Raw genomic sequence first — 14,520 nt, forward strand, 5'->3', positions numbered from 1 at the left:
AACAATATGGCTTTAAAATATATGTTTTGCTGGTATGGACTTGAAAACACAATTGGGCCATAGATTGAGTCCTTGTATAATCCCATTTTAAATTTGACAACATTTTTTTTATTTTTTCTGAACTTAGGATCAGGTGTTGCAAAAGTGTTCTAAATGTAGACTAGTGTTGTCCCGATACCAATATTTTGGTACCGGTACCAAAATTATTTTGATACTTTTCGATACTTTTCTAAATAAAAGGGACCACGATAAATTGCATTATTGGCTTTATTTTAACAATTTTTTTTAGAGTACATTAAACATATGTTTCTTATTGCAGTTAAGTCCTTAAATAAAATAGTGAGCATACTAGACAACTTGTCTTTTAGTAGTAAGTAAACAAACAAAGGCTCCTAATTAATCTGCTGACATATTCAGTAACATATTATGTCATTTATCATTCTCTTATTTTGTCAAAATTATTAAGGACAAGTGGTAGAAAATGAATTATTAATCTACTGTTCATTTACTGTTAATATCTATCTACACTTCTGTTAAAATGTACTAATCACTTATTGTTCTGTGTTTGGATGCTTTGCATTAGTTTTGGATGATACCACAAATGTAGGTATCAATCCGATACCAAGCCATTACAGGATCACACATTGGTAATATTCAAAGTCCTCATGTGTCCAGGGACATATTTCCTGAGTTTATTAACATAATACAAATATTTAAAAAAACGAAACGGGACTAGTGGTAGAAAATGGATGCATGGATGGAAAGAAGATGTTGTGATGCCAAAAAACATCGACGTAATTATAGTAGTATCGACGAGAAAAGCACACTGTAGCTCACCGGCGTCAAAATGTAAACAAACACCATTGGTGGATCTACACCTAACATCCACTGTAATGATACCAAGTACAGGAACGTTTACAAAGAAAACTCCATGTTTTTCTGACACTATCTTGTCATGATTTCATGCAAAATAAAGACAATCCATCCACGTTTTCTCTGTTGTGGTTACGCATGACTTCTAATGCTGTTATGTCGAGTTTTCACAATTTCATTAGCTCTTGAATGTGTTAATCATCATGAAGATTAGAAGTTTGGAAGTACAAAAAATCCATGTCATCTCATTTGGCGAGACAATAAAGTTTGTTAAATCTTTAAAGTCATTGATCTGTGCTTAGTATGTTAGAAGAGGGGCTTGTACGATTTGGCGCATGGAAGCTATTGGCTAACGCTCAACAGGAAATGATAAACGGTTTTCTATTGGATCGAGTGAGGTGTCAGAAAAAATGTGTAGTTCAGAGTTGTTTTGGTAGCGCGCTGCGTGGCTAATTCAGATTAGTGGTTTTTTATGGTTGTAAGCAGGGCCGCCCGTAGCACAAACAGTCATTGCGGTTGTTTAGGACTAACCTTCTGGGGGGGCCACATGATCATTTTCTTGGCTTTTGTAAATATTTGAAGATTTTTTTTTTCCCTTTCATTTAAATTTGTTACTTATAAAATATGACGTCATAAAAGTTAAGGTAAAATCTATTTTGCTGTTATGTTTTTTGAATGAATTTAGGAATGTGTAACTAAATGTTAATTCAGTTAATTCACTAACTGAATGTGAATTAACCTCTTCAAAAAAAGGTCAATTCCTTCTGCTAGCAGCAAACCCAGCATGGAACACTTCACTGATGACTCTTTGCAGACTTCATAATGTCATCAATCAGAATCAGAATCAGAAATACTTTATTAATCCCCGAGGGGAAATTAAAATTTTCAGCACAATCCCATTCAAGATCAGACAAACATTACAGGGAGACAGAACAGGATCGCTGACGGGTCTGCCAACTTCCGGCGCCCCTTACAAAAAAAAGGTGAGATACATGTAAACAAAGCTCACATTTAATGCACACAAAAACAGCACCAATGGTGCACCAAAGGTACAAATATAAGGAATCCATTTGTGGCAGCAGAGTCAAAGTTATGTTTAGTTTCACTTTCTGCACAGTCGGTTGCTACAGAGCTCCAAACTTCATGTGACCTTCCAATTAGCCCACGTACAGTACGCAGAGAGCTTCATGAAATGGGTTTCCATGGCCGAGCAGCTGCAAAGCGTGGGATGCAGTGGTGTAAATCACGTCGCCACTGGACTCTAGAGCAGTGGAGACGCGTTCTCTGGAGTGATGAATCACCCTTTTCCATCTGGCAATCTGATGGACCAGTCTGGGTTTGGAGGTTGCCAGGAGAACGCTACATTTCGGACTGCATTGTGCCGAGTGTGAAATTTGGTGGAGGAGGCATTATGGTGTGTTGTTTTTTTTCTGGAGTTGGGCTTGGTCCCTTAGTTCCAGTGAAAGGAACTTTGAAAGCTCCAAGATACCAAAACATTTTGGACAATTCCATGCTCCCAACTTTGTGGGAACAGTTTGGAGCGGGATTCTTCCTCTTTCAACCAGAATGTGCACCAGTGCACAAAGCAATGTCCATAAAGACATGGATGGCAGAGTCTCGTGTGGATGAACTTGACTGGCCTGCACAGAGTCCTGACCTGAACCCGATAGAACACCTTTAGAATGAATTACAAACCCTGTTTCCATATGAGTTGGGAAATTGTGTTAGATGTAAATATAAACGGAATACAATGATTTGCAAATCCTTTTCAACCCATATTCAATTGAATGCACTACAAAGACAACATATTTGATGTTCAAACTCATAAACTTTTTCTTTTTGCAAATAATAATTAACTTAGAATTTCATGGCTGCAACATGTGCCAAAGTAGTTGGGAAAGGGCATGTTCACCACTGTGTTACATGGCCTTTCCTTTTAACAGCACACAGTAAACATTTGGGAACTGAGGAGACACCTTTTTAAGCTTCTCAGGTGGAATTATTTCCCATTCTTGCTTGATGTACAGTTTAAGTTGTTCAACAGTCCGGGGGTCTCCGTTGTGGAATTTTAGGCTTCATAATGCGCCACAGGTCTGTTGAGAGGCAGGCACTCTTTTACTATGAAGCCACGTTGATGTAACACGTGGCTTGGCATTGTCTTGCTGAAATAAGCAGGGGCGTCCATGGTAACTTGCTTGGATGGCAACATATGTTGCTCCAAAACCTGTATGTACCTTTCAGCATTAATCGCGCCTTCACAGATGTGTAAGTTACCCATGTCTTGGGCACTAATACATCCCCATACCATCACAGATGCTGGCTTTTCAACTTTGTGCCTATAACAATCCGGAAGGTTCTTTTCCTCTTTGGTCCGAAGGACACGACGTCCACAGTTTCCAAAACCATATTGAAATGTGGACTCATCAGACCACAGACCACTTTTCCACTTTGTATCAGTCCATCTTAGATGAGCTCAGGTCCAGCGAAGCCGACGGCGTTTCTGGGTGTTGTTGATAAATGTTTTTTGCCTTGCATAGGAGAGTTTTAACTTGCACTTACAGATGTAGCGACCAACTGTAGTTACTGACAGTGGGTTTCTGAAGTGTTCCTGAGCCCATGTGGTGATATCCTTTACACACTGATGTCGCTTGTTGATGCAGTACAGCCTGAGGGATCGAAGGTCACGGGCTTAGCTGCTTACGTGTTATGTTATGTTATGTTATTTTCATTTATTATGCGCCCCCCAACCAACTGTTACATCAGCCCGGGGCGCAGCCCGAGTGGAGAAACAAAAAAAAACAGAAACAGAGACTGAGACACACAAAGGAATCTAAACTAAACATTTAAGACTCACAATGAAAACATAAATTAAAAGTCATCTGCGGTAAAAAGGTGAGTTTTAAGCCGTGCTCTAAAAGAGTCTAGAGTGGTGGCGGACTTAATACTCAGGGGGAGCTTATTCCACAACCTAGGTGCCATCACTGAGAAAGCACGGTCTCCCCTTGTCACTAGGTTTGACCGTGGGACCTTCAGGGTCATCTGGTTGTCTGATCAAAGGCAACGACCCAGCCTGGAGCTGGTGGGTTGGTCCAGGAGATCTTTAATATAAGCTGGGGCGAGACCATTGAGCGCTTTGCAGACGAACATGACGATCTTAAATTTCACTCTACGCTTCACTGGGAGCCAGTGAAGGGAGGAGAGGATGGGAGAAATATGTTCCCTCATTTTTGCGCCTGTCACCAGCCTGGCAGCCGCATTTTGTACTAGCTGCATGCTATGGATGGTCTTGTTGGTGACCCCAGCATAAAGGGCATTGCAATAGTCCAGTCTAGAAAAAATAAGCATTAACACGACCCTCCGTAGGTCACTGGGGGAGAGGAAAGACTTGATCTTGGTTATGGTGCGTAGTTGGAAAAAACAGGATTTCACCACAGATTTCACTTGTTTGTCAAACTTGAGGTCTGGGTCGAATATGACCCCGAGGTTTTTGACATGGGGTTTTTCAAGAGTGGCCAAACTTCCCAAATTCTTTCTGATCTGACTGACCGAGGTGGAGTTGCCAAACAGAAGAATTTCACTCTTGGTGTCATTGAGCTGCAGGAAGCTTTGTGACATCCACTCCTTTATGTCCCGCAAGCAGTCTTTCAAAAGGTCCAGCCCAGAGGGATCATCTGTCTTGAGTGGAAGATAGATTTGAGTATCGTCAGCGTAGCAGTGAAAGGAAATTTTATGGCGATGAATGACTTGGCTGAGGGGGAGCATGTAGATGGAGAACAGGATGGGACCCAGTATTGAGCCCTGGGGGACCCCACAGGTGAGGTTGACACAGCGGGAGGAATGGTTTGCTATGTTCACAGAGAAGGTTCTGTTGTTGAGGTATGACGTAAACCAGGACAGGGCTGTGTTGGTGATGCCGACCCCATGTTGGAGGCGGTCCAGGAGATCAGTATGGTCTATAGTATCGAACGCTGCACTGAGGTCCAGGAGAACCAGTGCAGCACATTTCCCAGAGTCAGTGATGAGGAGAAGGTCGTTTAATACCTTCAAGAGGGCGGACTCAGTGCTGTGGCCGGCCCTAAATCCGGACTGAAATTTTTCCAGTATGTTGTTGTGTTGGAGATAGGGCTGCAGCTGACTGAGGATGGCCTTTTCTAACAGTTTAGACAGAAATGGTAATTTTGAGATGGGTCTGTAGTTGCTGGGGTGAGTGGGATCTAGGTTGGCTTTCTTAAGAAGGGGTTGGACTACTGCTTCTTTTAGGCATGATGGGACTATACCTGTGGCCAGGGAACAGTTGATGATGGACAGGATGTGGGGACCTACTGCATCAAAAACCTCCTTAAGGAGGAGGGCAGGGACGGGGTCCTGAGGGGATGTGGCGGGTCTCAAGGCGGCGGCCATCTTAGAGAGGGATGAAAGGGAGATGGGGCTGAACATGGAGAAAGTGGATGAGCAACTCAGAGTACGAGCTAAGTCCCGGGTGGGAGGTGGGATGTTACTTCTGATGGTGTTTACTTTATCTGAGAAAAAGAACAGAAACTCTTCACACTTTGTAGGGGATGCATCCTGGATAACAGTGGTGGTGGTGGTGGGGGGGGGGGGGGGGGGGGATGAGTCTGGCAAAGAACTTGTCTCTCTCAGCTTTAACCACCCGGTGGTAGCTCTTCTGTCTGTCCCTCAGTATCTCAAGAGAGACCTGCAGACCATCTTTCTTCCACCTCCGCTCCGCCTGTCTCCATGCTCTCCTCTCTGCTCTGGTGGTCTCATTGAGGCAAGCCGTGGTCTTGGGTTTGGGCTTTTTCAACTTTTTCAACTTTTTCAACAATAGAGTCCAGAACAGAAAGGCAGGTGGAGTTGAACATGGACGTAAGCTCCTCTGGGTCTGATGACAGCATCTCACCTGCCCTGGTGTTTTGGGCGGCAGCAAAAGCAGAGGAAAACTTAGCAGGTGTCTGGGCGTTGATAAACCGTGAGAGGCGTGTAGGACATTGGGTGTTAGTGGAGGGAGGAGACAGGGAGGTTTGAAACACCACAGCATAATGGTCACAGTCTTTGTGGGCTGACATTGTTTCCATATTGCTGACAGGGAGATTGACAGAGAGGACAAGATCTAGGGTGTGACCTTTTTTATGGGTTGGGACGGAAACGTGTTGGGTGAGACCAAAAGAGTCTATCAGGTCCATAAATTCACATTCAAAGCCCCGTGTGGGATTATCAACGTGGATGTTGAAATCTCCCAAGATCAGCACTCTATCATGGCTGGGGATTATTTTACTGAGGAGGTCTGAGAATTGAGTTATAAAATTCTTGCTCTGCTTGAAAAACTTGCTGTCCGTTGGGCGGTAGATGGTCAGAACCAGGAAGGTGTCAGACAAGCCCACTTTCACCAGTAGAGCTTCAAACTGGAGTGTGTGAGGCAGTTTAACACAGAGCAGCTGTAATTGTCCTTGTACATGAAGGCCACGCCCCCTCCCGTCTTTCCGTGTCTCGGGTTGCCGGGGTAACTCCAGCCAGGTGGGCACAGTTCATTGAGAGTGGAATAATCCCCGGGGATTTGCCCATGTTTCCGTGATCGCGAAGAATTCAGTTGTTGTTTGGAAATAAACTCACACAGGACGGATGTTTTCTCCTTCACCGATCTGGCATTGAGCAGACCGACTTTCACGGCGACTTCACTAGCCGCCGAGGTAGGTGTTATTGCCGGTAAACAGTGAGCTCGGGGCTGGGTGGGAGACACGAGATGGGTCGCTATTTGAGAAAGTTTGTTTTTCACCGCTCTGCCCGCGCGATGTCCTCGGCGTCTACCTCCGCCTCTCCGGTGAGTCCGTCGGTTTATAAATTGACGTTACTCCAAGGTCCGAAGGGAATAACGAAGTCGTTTGGCAATACTTTTTTCGGGTGGTGTTTGTTTCTGCTCGCAGCAAACAAAGTTTTCCTCCATTGAGGCACGAATGTCAAAAAGCGCTCTCCGATCATATCTGTAAATGATCCGGTTTGATCGCAAGATACTTTGGTACAACAATACAAATAGATAAACAAGAAATGCCATGAATTGGGGTGAGTGGCTGGCTGCAATCGGGCGTAGCGCCGCCATCTTGTCACGTGCAGTGATTTCTCCAGATTCTCTGAACCCTTTGATGATATTACGGACCGTAGATGGTGAAATCCCTAAATTCCTTGCAATAGCTGGTTGAGAAAGGTTTTTTCTTAAACTGTTCAACAATTTGCTCACGCATTTGTTGACAAAGTGGTGACCCTCGCCCATCCTTGTTTGTGAATGACTGAGCATTTCATGGAATTTCCTTTTATACCCAATCATGGCGGCCCCACCTGTTCCCAATTTGCCTGTTCACCCTGTGGGATGTTCCAAATAAGTGTTTGATGAGCATTCCTCAACTTTATCAGTATTTATTGCCACCTTTCCCAACTTCTTTGTCACATGTTGCTGGCATCAAATTCTAAAGTTAATGATTATTTGCAAAAAAAAAAAAGTTTATCAGTTTGAACATCAAATATGTTGTCTTTGTAGCATATTCAACTGAATATGGGTTGAAAATTATTTGCAAATCATTGTATTCCGTTTATATTTACATCTAACACAATTTCCCAACTCATATGGAAACGGGGGTTTGTAGAAAGGAGACTGAGAGCTAGCCCTTCTCGACCAACATCAGTGCGTGGCCTCACCCATGCGCTTTTGGAGGAATACTTATAAACACACTCCGCAACCTTGTGGACAGCCTTCCCAGAAGAGTTGAAGCTGTAATAGTCGCAAGAAGTGGACCGACATCATATTGAACCCTATCGGTTAGGAATGGGATGACACTTCAAGTCCATATGTGAGTCAAGGCAGGTGGCCAAATTTTGGCAATACAGTGTAGTTGTGGTGCATCCAAGAACCCTTGATATACGTTCAAACAAGTGTCACTAGGTTTTAAAGACAGGGGAGACTAAACCCCTAGTAAATAATTAGTAAATAATATACCAATTGTGTTGAACCCTAATATTGTTATGAAAAAAACACTTAGGGGTTAGGTGACACCAAGAAATAAACTAGAAAATGATTCCTGACCAAAGCTCAGACTAGAGCTAGTCTTAAAAGCAGGAGGAGATGATGTCTGCTTGGAAGAGAGTTGAGCACCTAAACAGTTGTGACGCATTCAATTCCTTGAGAAGCTAATGAAGGAATGTGAACTTACAGGAATGTTGACAAAGCACACAGTATGGATCTTCAACGACACTGTTTATTTATCACTTGACCTGTGAACATGTGATCACATGATGGTAAGGTCCGTCAACTATAGCTCAGTAGTGAAAGCCCCCTAGTCCTGTACATGAGCATATATCAGGCTAAAAATACACATCCGGTCAAGATATCAGTGTCAGCGCTGTACACAAAACTGTTTAGTGTTTGTAAACCGTGACAAGTACTGAAGAAAATTAAGATAGTCCTTGGTAGATATGACAGTGTTTCGCTTCAGCCTAGATTATGTTACGGTGTCAGCGTCACTGCACCAACACCTGCTCCAAACCACCGGTAGTTCCATTTCTAGCCTTACGTTAAAGAAGATGATTGGTCAGATATTTTACTACATGTTTTTCGGTGTGAAACCCTGCCGGTTGTTCCTCTCTTCATCATTTTTATTAAGAATGTCTTCTTCTTTTTGGGAGCAATATGAACAGTACAAGTAAGTGATGTTCCACATGGAAAACTATCAAATGACAACACATCCAAATTGCCATTTTTAATAAAAAACGATTTTGAATCGATTCAAAATTTCCAAGAATCTATTTTTAAAAATACGTTTTTAGGCCATCTCCGAGTTCACGTCATATGTCAGCAGCTCGGACGAGCTTTTGTAACCATGTTTGAAAAGGTTTTATCATATTTTATATGCCACAAAATATACTGCAAGAATCTTTTCGAATTGGGAGTTTTTGTAAGATCGCCATCCCTAACAACGACACAGGAATAGAGATAGGTATGTTGACTTTTTTTTTTTACTAAACTACCGTATTTGCCGCACTATAAGGCGCACCGGATTATAAGGCGCACCTTCAATGAATGGCCTATTTTAAAACGTTGTTCATATATAAGGCGCACCGCATTATAAGGCGCATAGAATAGACGCTACAGTAGAGGCTGGGGTTACTTTATGCATCCCGTAGTTGCCAATATTGGGCCTGTTGTGGCCCAATATTGCTCCATATATAAGGCGCACTGGATTATAAGACGCACTGTCAGCTTTTGAGAAAATTGGAGGTTTTTAGGTGCGCCTTATAGTGCAGAAAATACGGTAGTTTAGTAAAAAAAAAAGTCAACATACCTATCTCTATTCCTGTGTCGTTGTTAGGGATGGCGATCTTACAAAAACTCCCAATTCAAAAAGATTCTTGCAGTATATTTTGTGGCATAAAAAATATGATAAAATGGTGCCATTGCCTAAACAGTGCTGAAATCGGTGCTTATAAAAATTAAGATAAATTCATTTTTTTGGTCAACGCCTTTTTATTTTTTATAAAATTTTGTGACAATCAAACTGTACGGACTAATAGTTTAAATATGTCAGTTATATAAATTAAACAATAACTAAGTAATACGTCAAAAAATAAAATAAATATAATCCACAACAATCTGCACTCAGAGGGCGCAGACCTCTGTCAGGCCCTCCTTCCGATCGTAAAACAAAAAAATGCTGAATACAGACGTTGATCTGGATCACCCTTAAATGTGATCACTTGTTACTTATCCCACTTCCAGAAAGTGTCATCAAAATCTGCCCACATTTTTTTGGTTAGGTAAAGCTAGCGGAATGAAAGAAACAAAGTGACGCTTTTTCTCATGGTCACACAGAAGTTGAGGCGATCATAACATCGTAGAAATAATCCAGATCAGCCCAAAATGGAATCACGTGTTCCTTATCCCATTTCTGACATTTTCTGAAAGTTTAATCAAAATCTGCCTATAACTTTTCGAGCTATGTTGCGAACAAAGGAACAACCAGCCTTTCTAAGGTAACTATAACATACAGTCGGTGCTGTTTTTGTTGTAGCAGATGGTACCAAGCAACAGCAAGTCGGGTATGTACAATAGTTCTTATGGGTGCCGGAAAAATGTATTCACATCCGAATCGCGATTCATTCTTCTAACAATTTTGATCGAATTTGTTTCTACGCGCAGCGCATATACGCAGGAAGAGCTTTTATAACCTGAGGAGGCTGCACTCCTTCAACATCTGTAAAAAACTCTTGTGGATGTACTACCAGTCTGTGGTTGCCAGTGTTCTGTACTACACCGTAGTGTGCTGGGGGGGGGGCAGTACATCTAAGAAGAACAGCTCCAGACTGGAGAAACTGATCAGGCGGTCCGTTTCTACGATCGGAATAAAACTGGACTCACTGGTGACGTTGGCAGAGAAGAGGACTGTGGAAAAACTAGTGAGCATCCTGGATGATGCCAGTCACCCTCTGCATACCGTTGTCAGTAGCCAGAGGAGCCTGTTCAGTGCTAGACTGCTTCATCCCAAGTGCAGGACTAATAGACTCAAAAACTCCTTTGTCCCACACGCCATCAGACTGTATAACTCCTCTCTGGGGGGAGAGGGGTACTAAGATGACAGGGGATGCAAAACAATAACAGTGCAATACTTTTTCATAACTTGGTCACTACTGCCTAGTTTCTCTTGTTATTATTCTTATTTTACTGTTATATTTTTATTCTCATTGTTGATTTTTATTTTTATTGTTATTGTAATATTTTTCTATTTTGTTTCCATTTATACCCCCATTATTTACTTTATACTTTTTAAATTCGATCTCAATTCTGTACACTGCTGCTGGAATTTTAATTTTCCTGAGGGAACTCTCCTGAAGGAATCAATACAGTACTATCTATCCATCTGTCTACCTAACCTGTTTTGAGAGGGTTTTATTATAATTTTTATACTTGAATCGAGAATTGTGTTGAATCGAGAATTGATTTTGAATCGACTCGGAATCAAATTGAACCTTGTGTTGTTCTAAGATTCACATCCCGGATAGTTTTCCTCAAAATACCAACATTTTACACTACTAGTATGACAATAATTTCCGATCTGGCAACATTGGTTGACGGTGACGGTGTAGCGACTGCACCGTAACATAATCCAGGCTTTAGTTGCAGCTTTACTTTTCATCAACAGTTTTGTGGCACTTGGAATCATCAGATCGAATGAGGTGCACAAATCAATGTTACACAGTTTTTTGGAGAAAAAAAAATAAAAAAATTGTATATAGTTTTTTTATATATATATTGTTTTATATGTATAGATTTATATTCATTGAAAAGCTTTTTAAAATAGCACAGTAAACACTTTGCACACATGATAAAAACCACTGAACGTCTCTGATTGTAGGCCGAGAGAATCCTCATAACTTCCCCTTTCGATGAGCTCGGAAAGGAGCCGAAATATTAGCGAACATTCATGTGAGACTAAACCTTTCACCTTTTAAATCCCGTCTACAGAATATGTTGTAATATGTGAAGCACACAGAGAGAACAACTCAAACAAACCAAAGAAGTCATACATCTTTTCCTGTGCCGTATATTTCCTGTACACCACCCTCTGCATCCCACAGTCTTCTGTACAGTTGGCTCGCTGAGAAATAGCTAAAGGGCTCCACGGGATGTCGGTCCCAGTTTGTTACGTCATGTAAACAAAACAAAAAAAGCTCCGAAAACCCTTCTTTCCTCTGCTGAGTACTTCCGTCATCTTCACGATGTTTGTAGTCCTGATCTCAGTCCCGCTGAGAGGAATAAGGCCTTGGAATGTTCCTCTCAATTCTTTACCGCTACCTCTCTTCTTTATTGGCGTCCAGAGCCGAGGTTTTGTCTCACGGCGTTTGCCACCCAAGAGAAGAGGGACACTTATCCAGAGTTGTCGTACTCCAAAGTTCTGTTATCGAGTCTGAGGTCTCTATGATCAGTATTGGCGGCCGATTGCTCAACTTCACGCTGTCTCTGACAGGTCCACGTGGAACGAGCTAGCAAATCCTCTTGCGGGCTGTAAAGACAAAGAACGGTTGTTAGGACAAATAACTGTTTCCCATGAGGCTTTTTAGCGATGGCTACAAATGCGATACGTGCCACAAAAGACTTGTTGTGAAGCTACTTATAAACCATGAAGCTCTTCTACTGAAACAATAGTCTTCTTTACGCTCCAGCGTCACGCCGTCTCACACCTCAACCTCCAAATCCTCTGGGTGGAGCTTGACCTACTCAGTGGCCTAGTGCAGTGGTTCTCAAATGGGGGTACGCGTACCCCTGGGGGTACTTGAAGGTATGCCAAGGGGTACGTGAGATTTTTTTTTAAATATTCTAAAAATAGCAACAATTCAAAAATCCTTTATAAATATATGTATTGAATAATACTTCAACAAAATAAGAATGTAAGTTCATAAACTGAACATCAAATCAAGTAGGCTATTCCATTCAGTACAATGCAACAATGCAATATTCAGTGTTGACAGCTAGATTTTTTGTGGCCATGTACCATAAATATTGATGTTAAAGATTTCTTTTTTTGTGAAGAAATGTTTATAATGAAGTTCATGAATCCAGATGGATCTCTATTACAATCCCCAAAGAGGGCACTTTAAGTTGATGATTACTTCCATGTGTAGAAATCTTTATTTATAATTGAATCACTTGTTTATTTTTCAACAAGTTTTTAGTTATTTGTATATCTTTTTTTCCAAATAGTTCAAGAAAGACCACAACAAATGAGCAATATTTTGCACTGTAATACAATTTACTAGATCAGAAACTGATGACATAGTGCTGTATTTTACTTCTTTATCTCTTTTTTTCAACCAAAAATGCTTTGCTCTGATTAGGGGGTACTTGAATTTAAAAAATGTTCACAGGGGGTACATCACTGAAAAAAGGTTGAGAACCACTGGCCTAGTGGTTAGATTGTCCGCCCTGAGATCGGTAGGTTGTGAGTTCAAACCCCGGCCGAGTCATACCAAAGACTATAAAAATGGAACCCATTACCTCCCTGCTTGGCACTCAGCATCAAGGGTTGGAATTGGGGGTTTTATCACCAAAAATGATTCCCGGGCGCGGCAACCGCTGCCGCTCACTGCTCCCCTCACCTCCCAGGGGGTGATCAAGGGTGATGGGTCAAATGCAGAGAATAATTTCGCCACACCTACTGTGTGTGTGACAATCATTGGTACTTTAAATTTTTAACTTTAACTTTGACATGCACCTCCCATCTAATCTTGCACCAACCATGACGACATGGACTACAGATCTGGGATGTTTTTTTGTTTTTTTTCAGTATGTCAGGCCTGAATCAAAAACATTTTGTATACTCTTTAATGTATGTGACATTTAATGTACAGTACAGGCCAACAGTGTGGACACACCTTCTCCTCATTCAATGTGTTTTCTTTATTTTCATGACTAATTACATTGTAGATTGTCACTGAAGGCATCAAAACTATGAATGAACACATGTGGAGTTATGTACTTAACAAAAAAAGGTGAAGGAACTGAAAACATGTTTTATATTCTAGTTTCTTCAAAATAGCCACCCATTGCTCTGATGACTGCCTTGCACACTCTTGGCATTCTCTCGATGAGCTTCAAGAGGTAGTCACTTGAAATGGTTTTCACTTCACAGGTGTGCTTGAAGGTCATCGAGAGAATATATTGTAGGTGGTGTATATTGTAGCGCCCCGGAAGAGTTGGTGCTGCAAGGGGTTCTGGGTATTTGTTCTGTTGTGTTTAAGTTGTGTTACGGTGTGGATGTTCTCCCGAAATGTGTTTGTCATTCTTGTTTGGTGTGGGTTCACAGTGTGGCGCATATTTGTAACAGTGTTAAAGTTGTTCATACGGCCACCCTCAGTGTGACCTGTATGGCTGTTGTTCAAGTATGCCTTGCGTTCACTTATGTGTGTGAAAAAGCCGCATATATTATGTGACTGGGCTGTCACGCTGTTTGTATGGAGGAAAAGCGGATGTCACGCCAGGCTGTAGAGCAGGGGTCACCAACGCGGTGCCCGCGGGCACCGGGTAGCCCGTAAGGACCAGATGAGTAGCCCGCTGGCCTGTTCTAAAAATAGCTCAAATAGCAGCACTTACCAGTGAGCTGCCTCTATTTTTTAAATTGTATTTATTTACTAACAAGCTGGTCTCGCTTTGCTCGACATTTTTAATTCTAAGAGAGACAAAACTCAAATAGAATTTGAAAATCCAAGAAAATATTTTAAAGACTTGGTCTTCACTAACTGACAAAGAAACAGAAAACAGATTTGGTGTCCAGTTCAAAGTGTATCATGATTTATTTAAAAATTTGAGAGTTGACTTTTGTATTTTACATGAGTTATTATTTGTACAAACATGGTGCAAAGTAATTCATGATTTGTTAAAAAATGTTAGTGGCTAGCTAGTTAAAATGGGATATTGTGATTTCACAAGACTGTCTTAGAAGTGATCATTTGAAAATGTTCAATTTGAAAATGTGCACTTAAAGAAAATATAAAAATAAAGTGTTGCATGTTGATATTTATCTGTTTCTATATATATTTATTGTGAGAAATAATTAAGATGAGCAGTGTTTCCACAAAGATAAATATCATTAATAATTAATAATAACATAG

General features: G+C 41.3%; 1 protein-coding gene across 2 annotated transcripts in view; it reads right to left on the reverse strand.

Moving 5' to 3' along the window:
- Nucleotides 1-8,877: 8,877 nt before the first annotated feature.
- Nucleotides 8,878-14,520, reverse strand: part of pcdh10a (protocadherin 10a) — a 77,579-nt gene continuing 71,936 nt past the window's right edge. For both annotated transcript variants that reach the window (XM_062026795.1, XM_062026794.1), the window contains exon 5: nucleotides 8,878-11,915. In XM_062026795.1, coding sequence (XP_061882779.1) covers nucleotides 11,862-11,915 — 54 coding nt within the window. In that variant the 3' untranslated portion in view covers nucleotides 8,878-11,861. The remainder of the gene's footprint in view (nucleotides 11,916-14,520) is intronic.

Source organism: Entelurus aequoreus, linkage group LG18, assembly GCF_033978785.1.
Source record: "Entelurus aequoreus isolate RoL-2023_Sb linkage group LG18, RoL_Eaeq_v1.1, whole genome shotgun sequence".
NCBI classification, from domain to species: Eukaryota; Metazoa; Chordata; class Actinopteri; order Syngnathiformes; family Syngnathidae; genus Entelurus; species Entelurus aequoreus.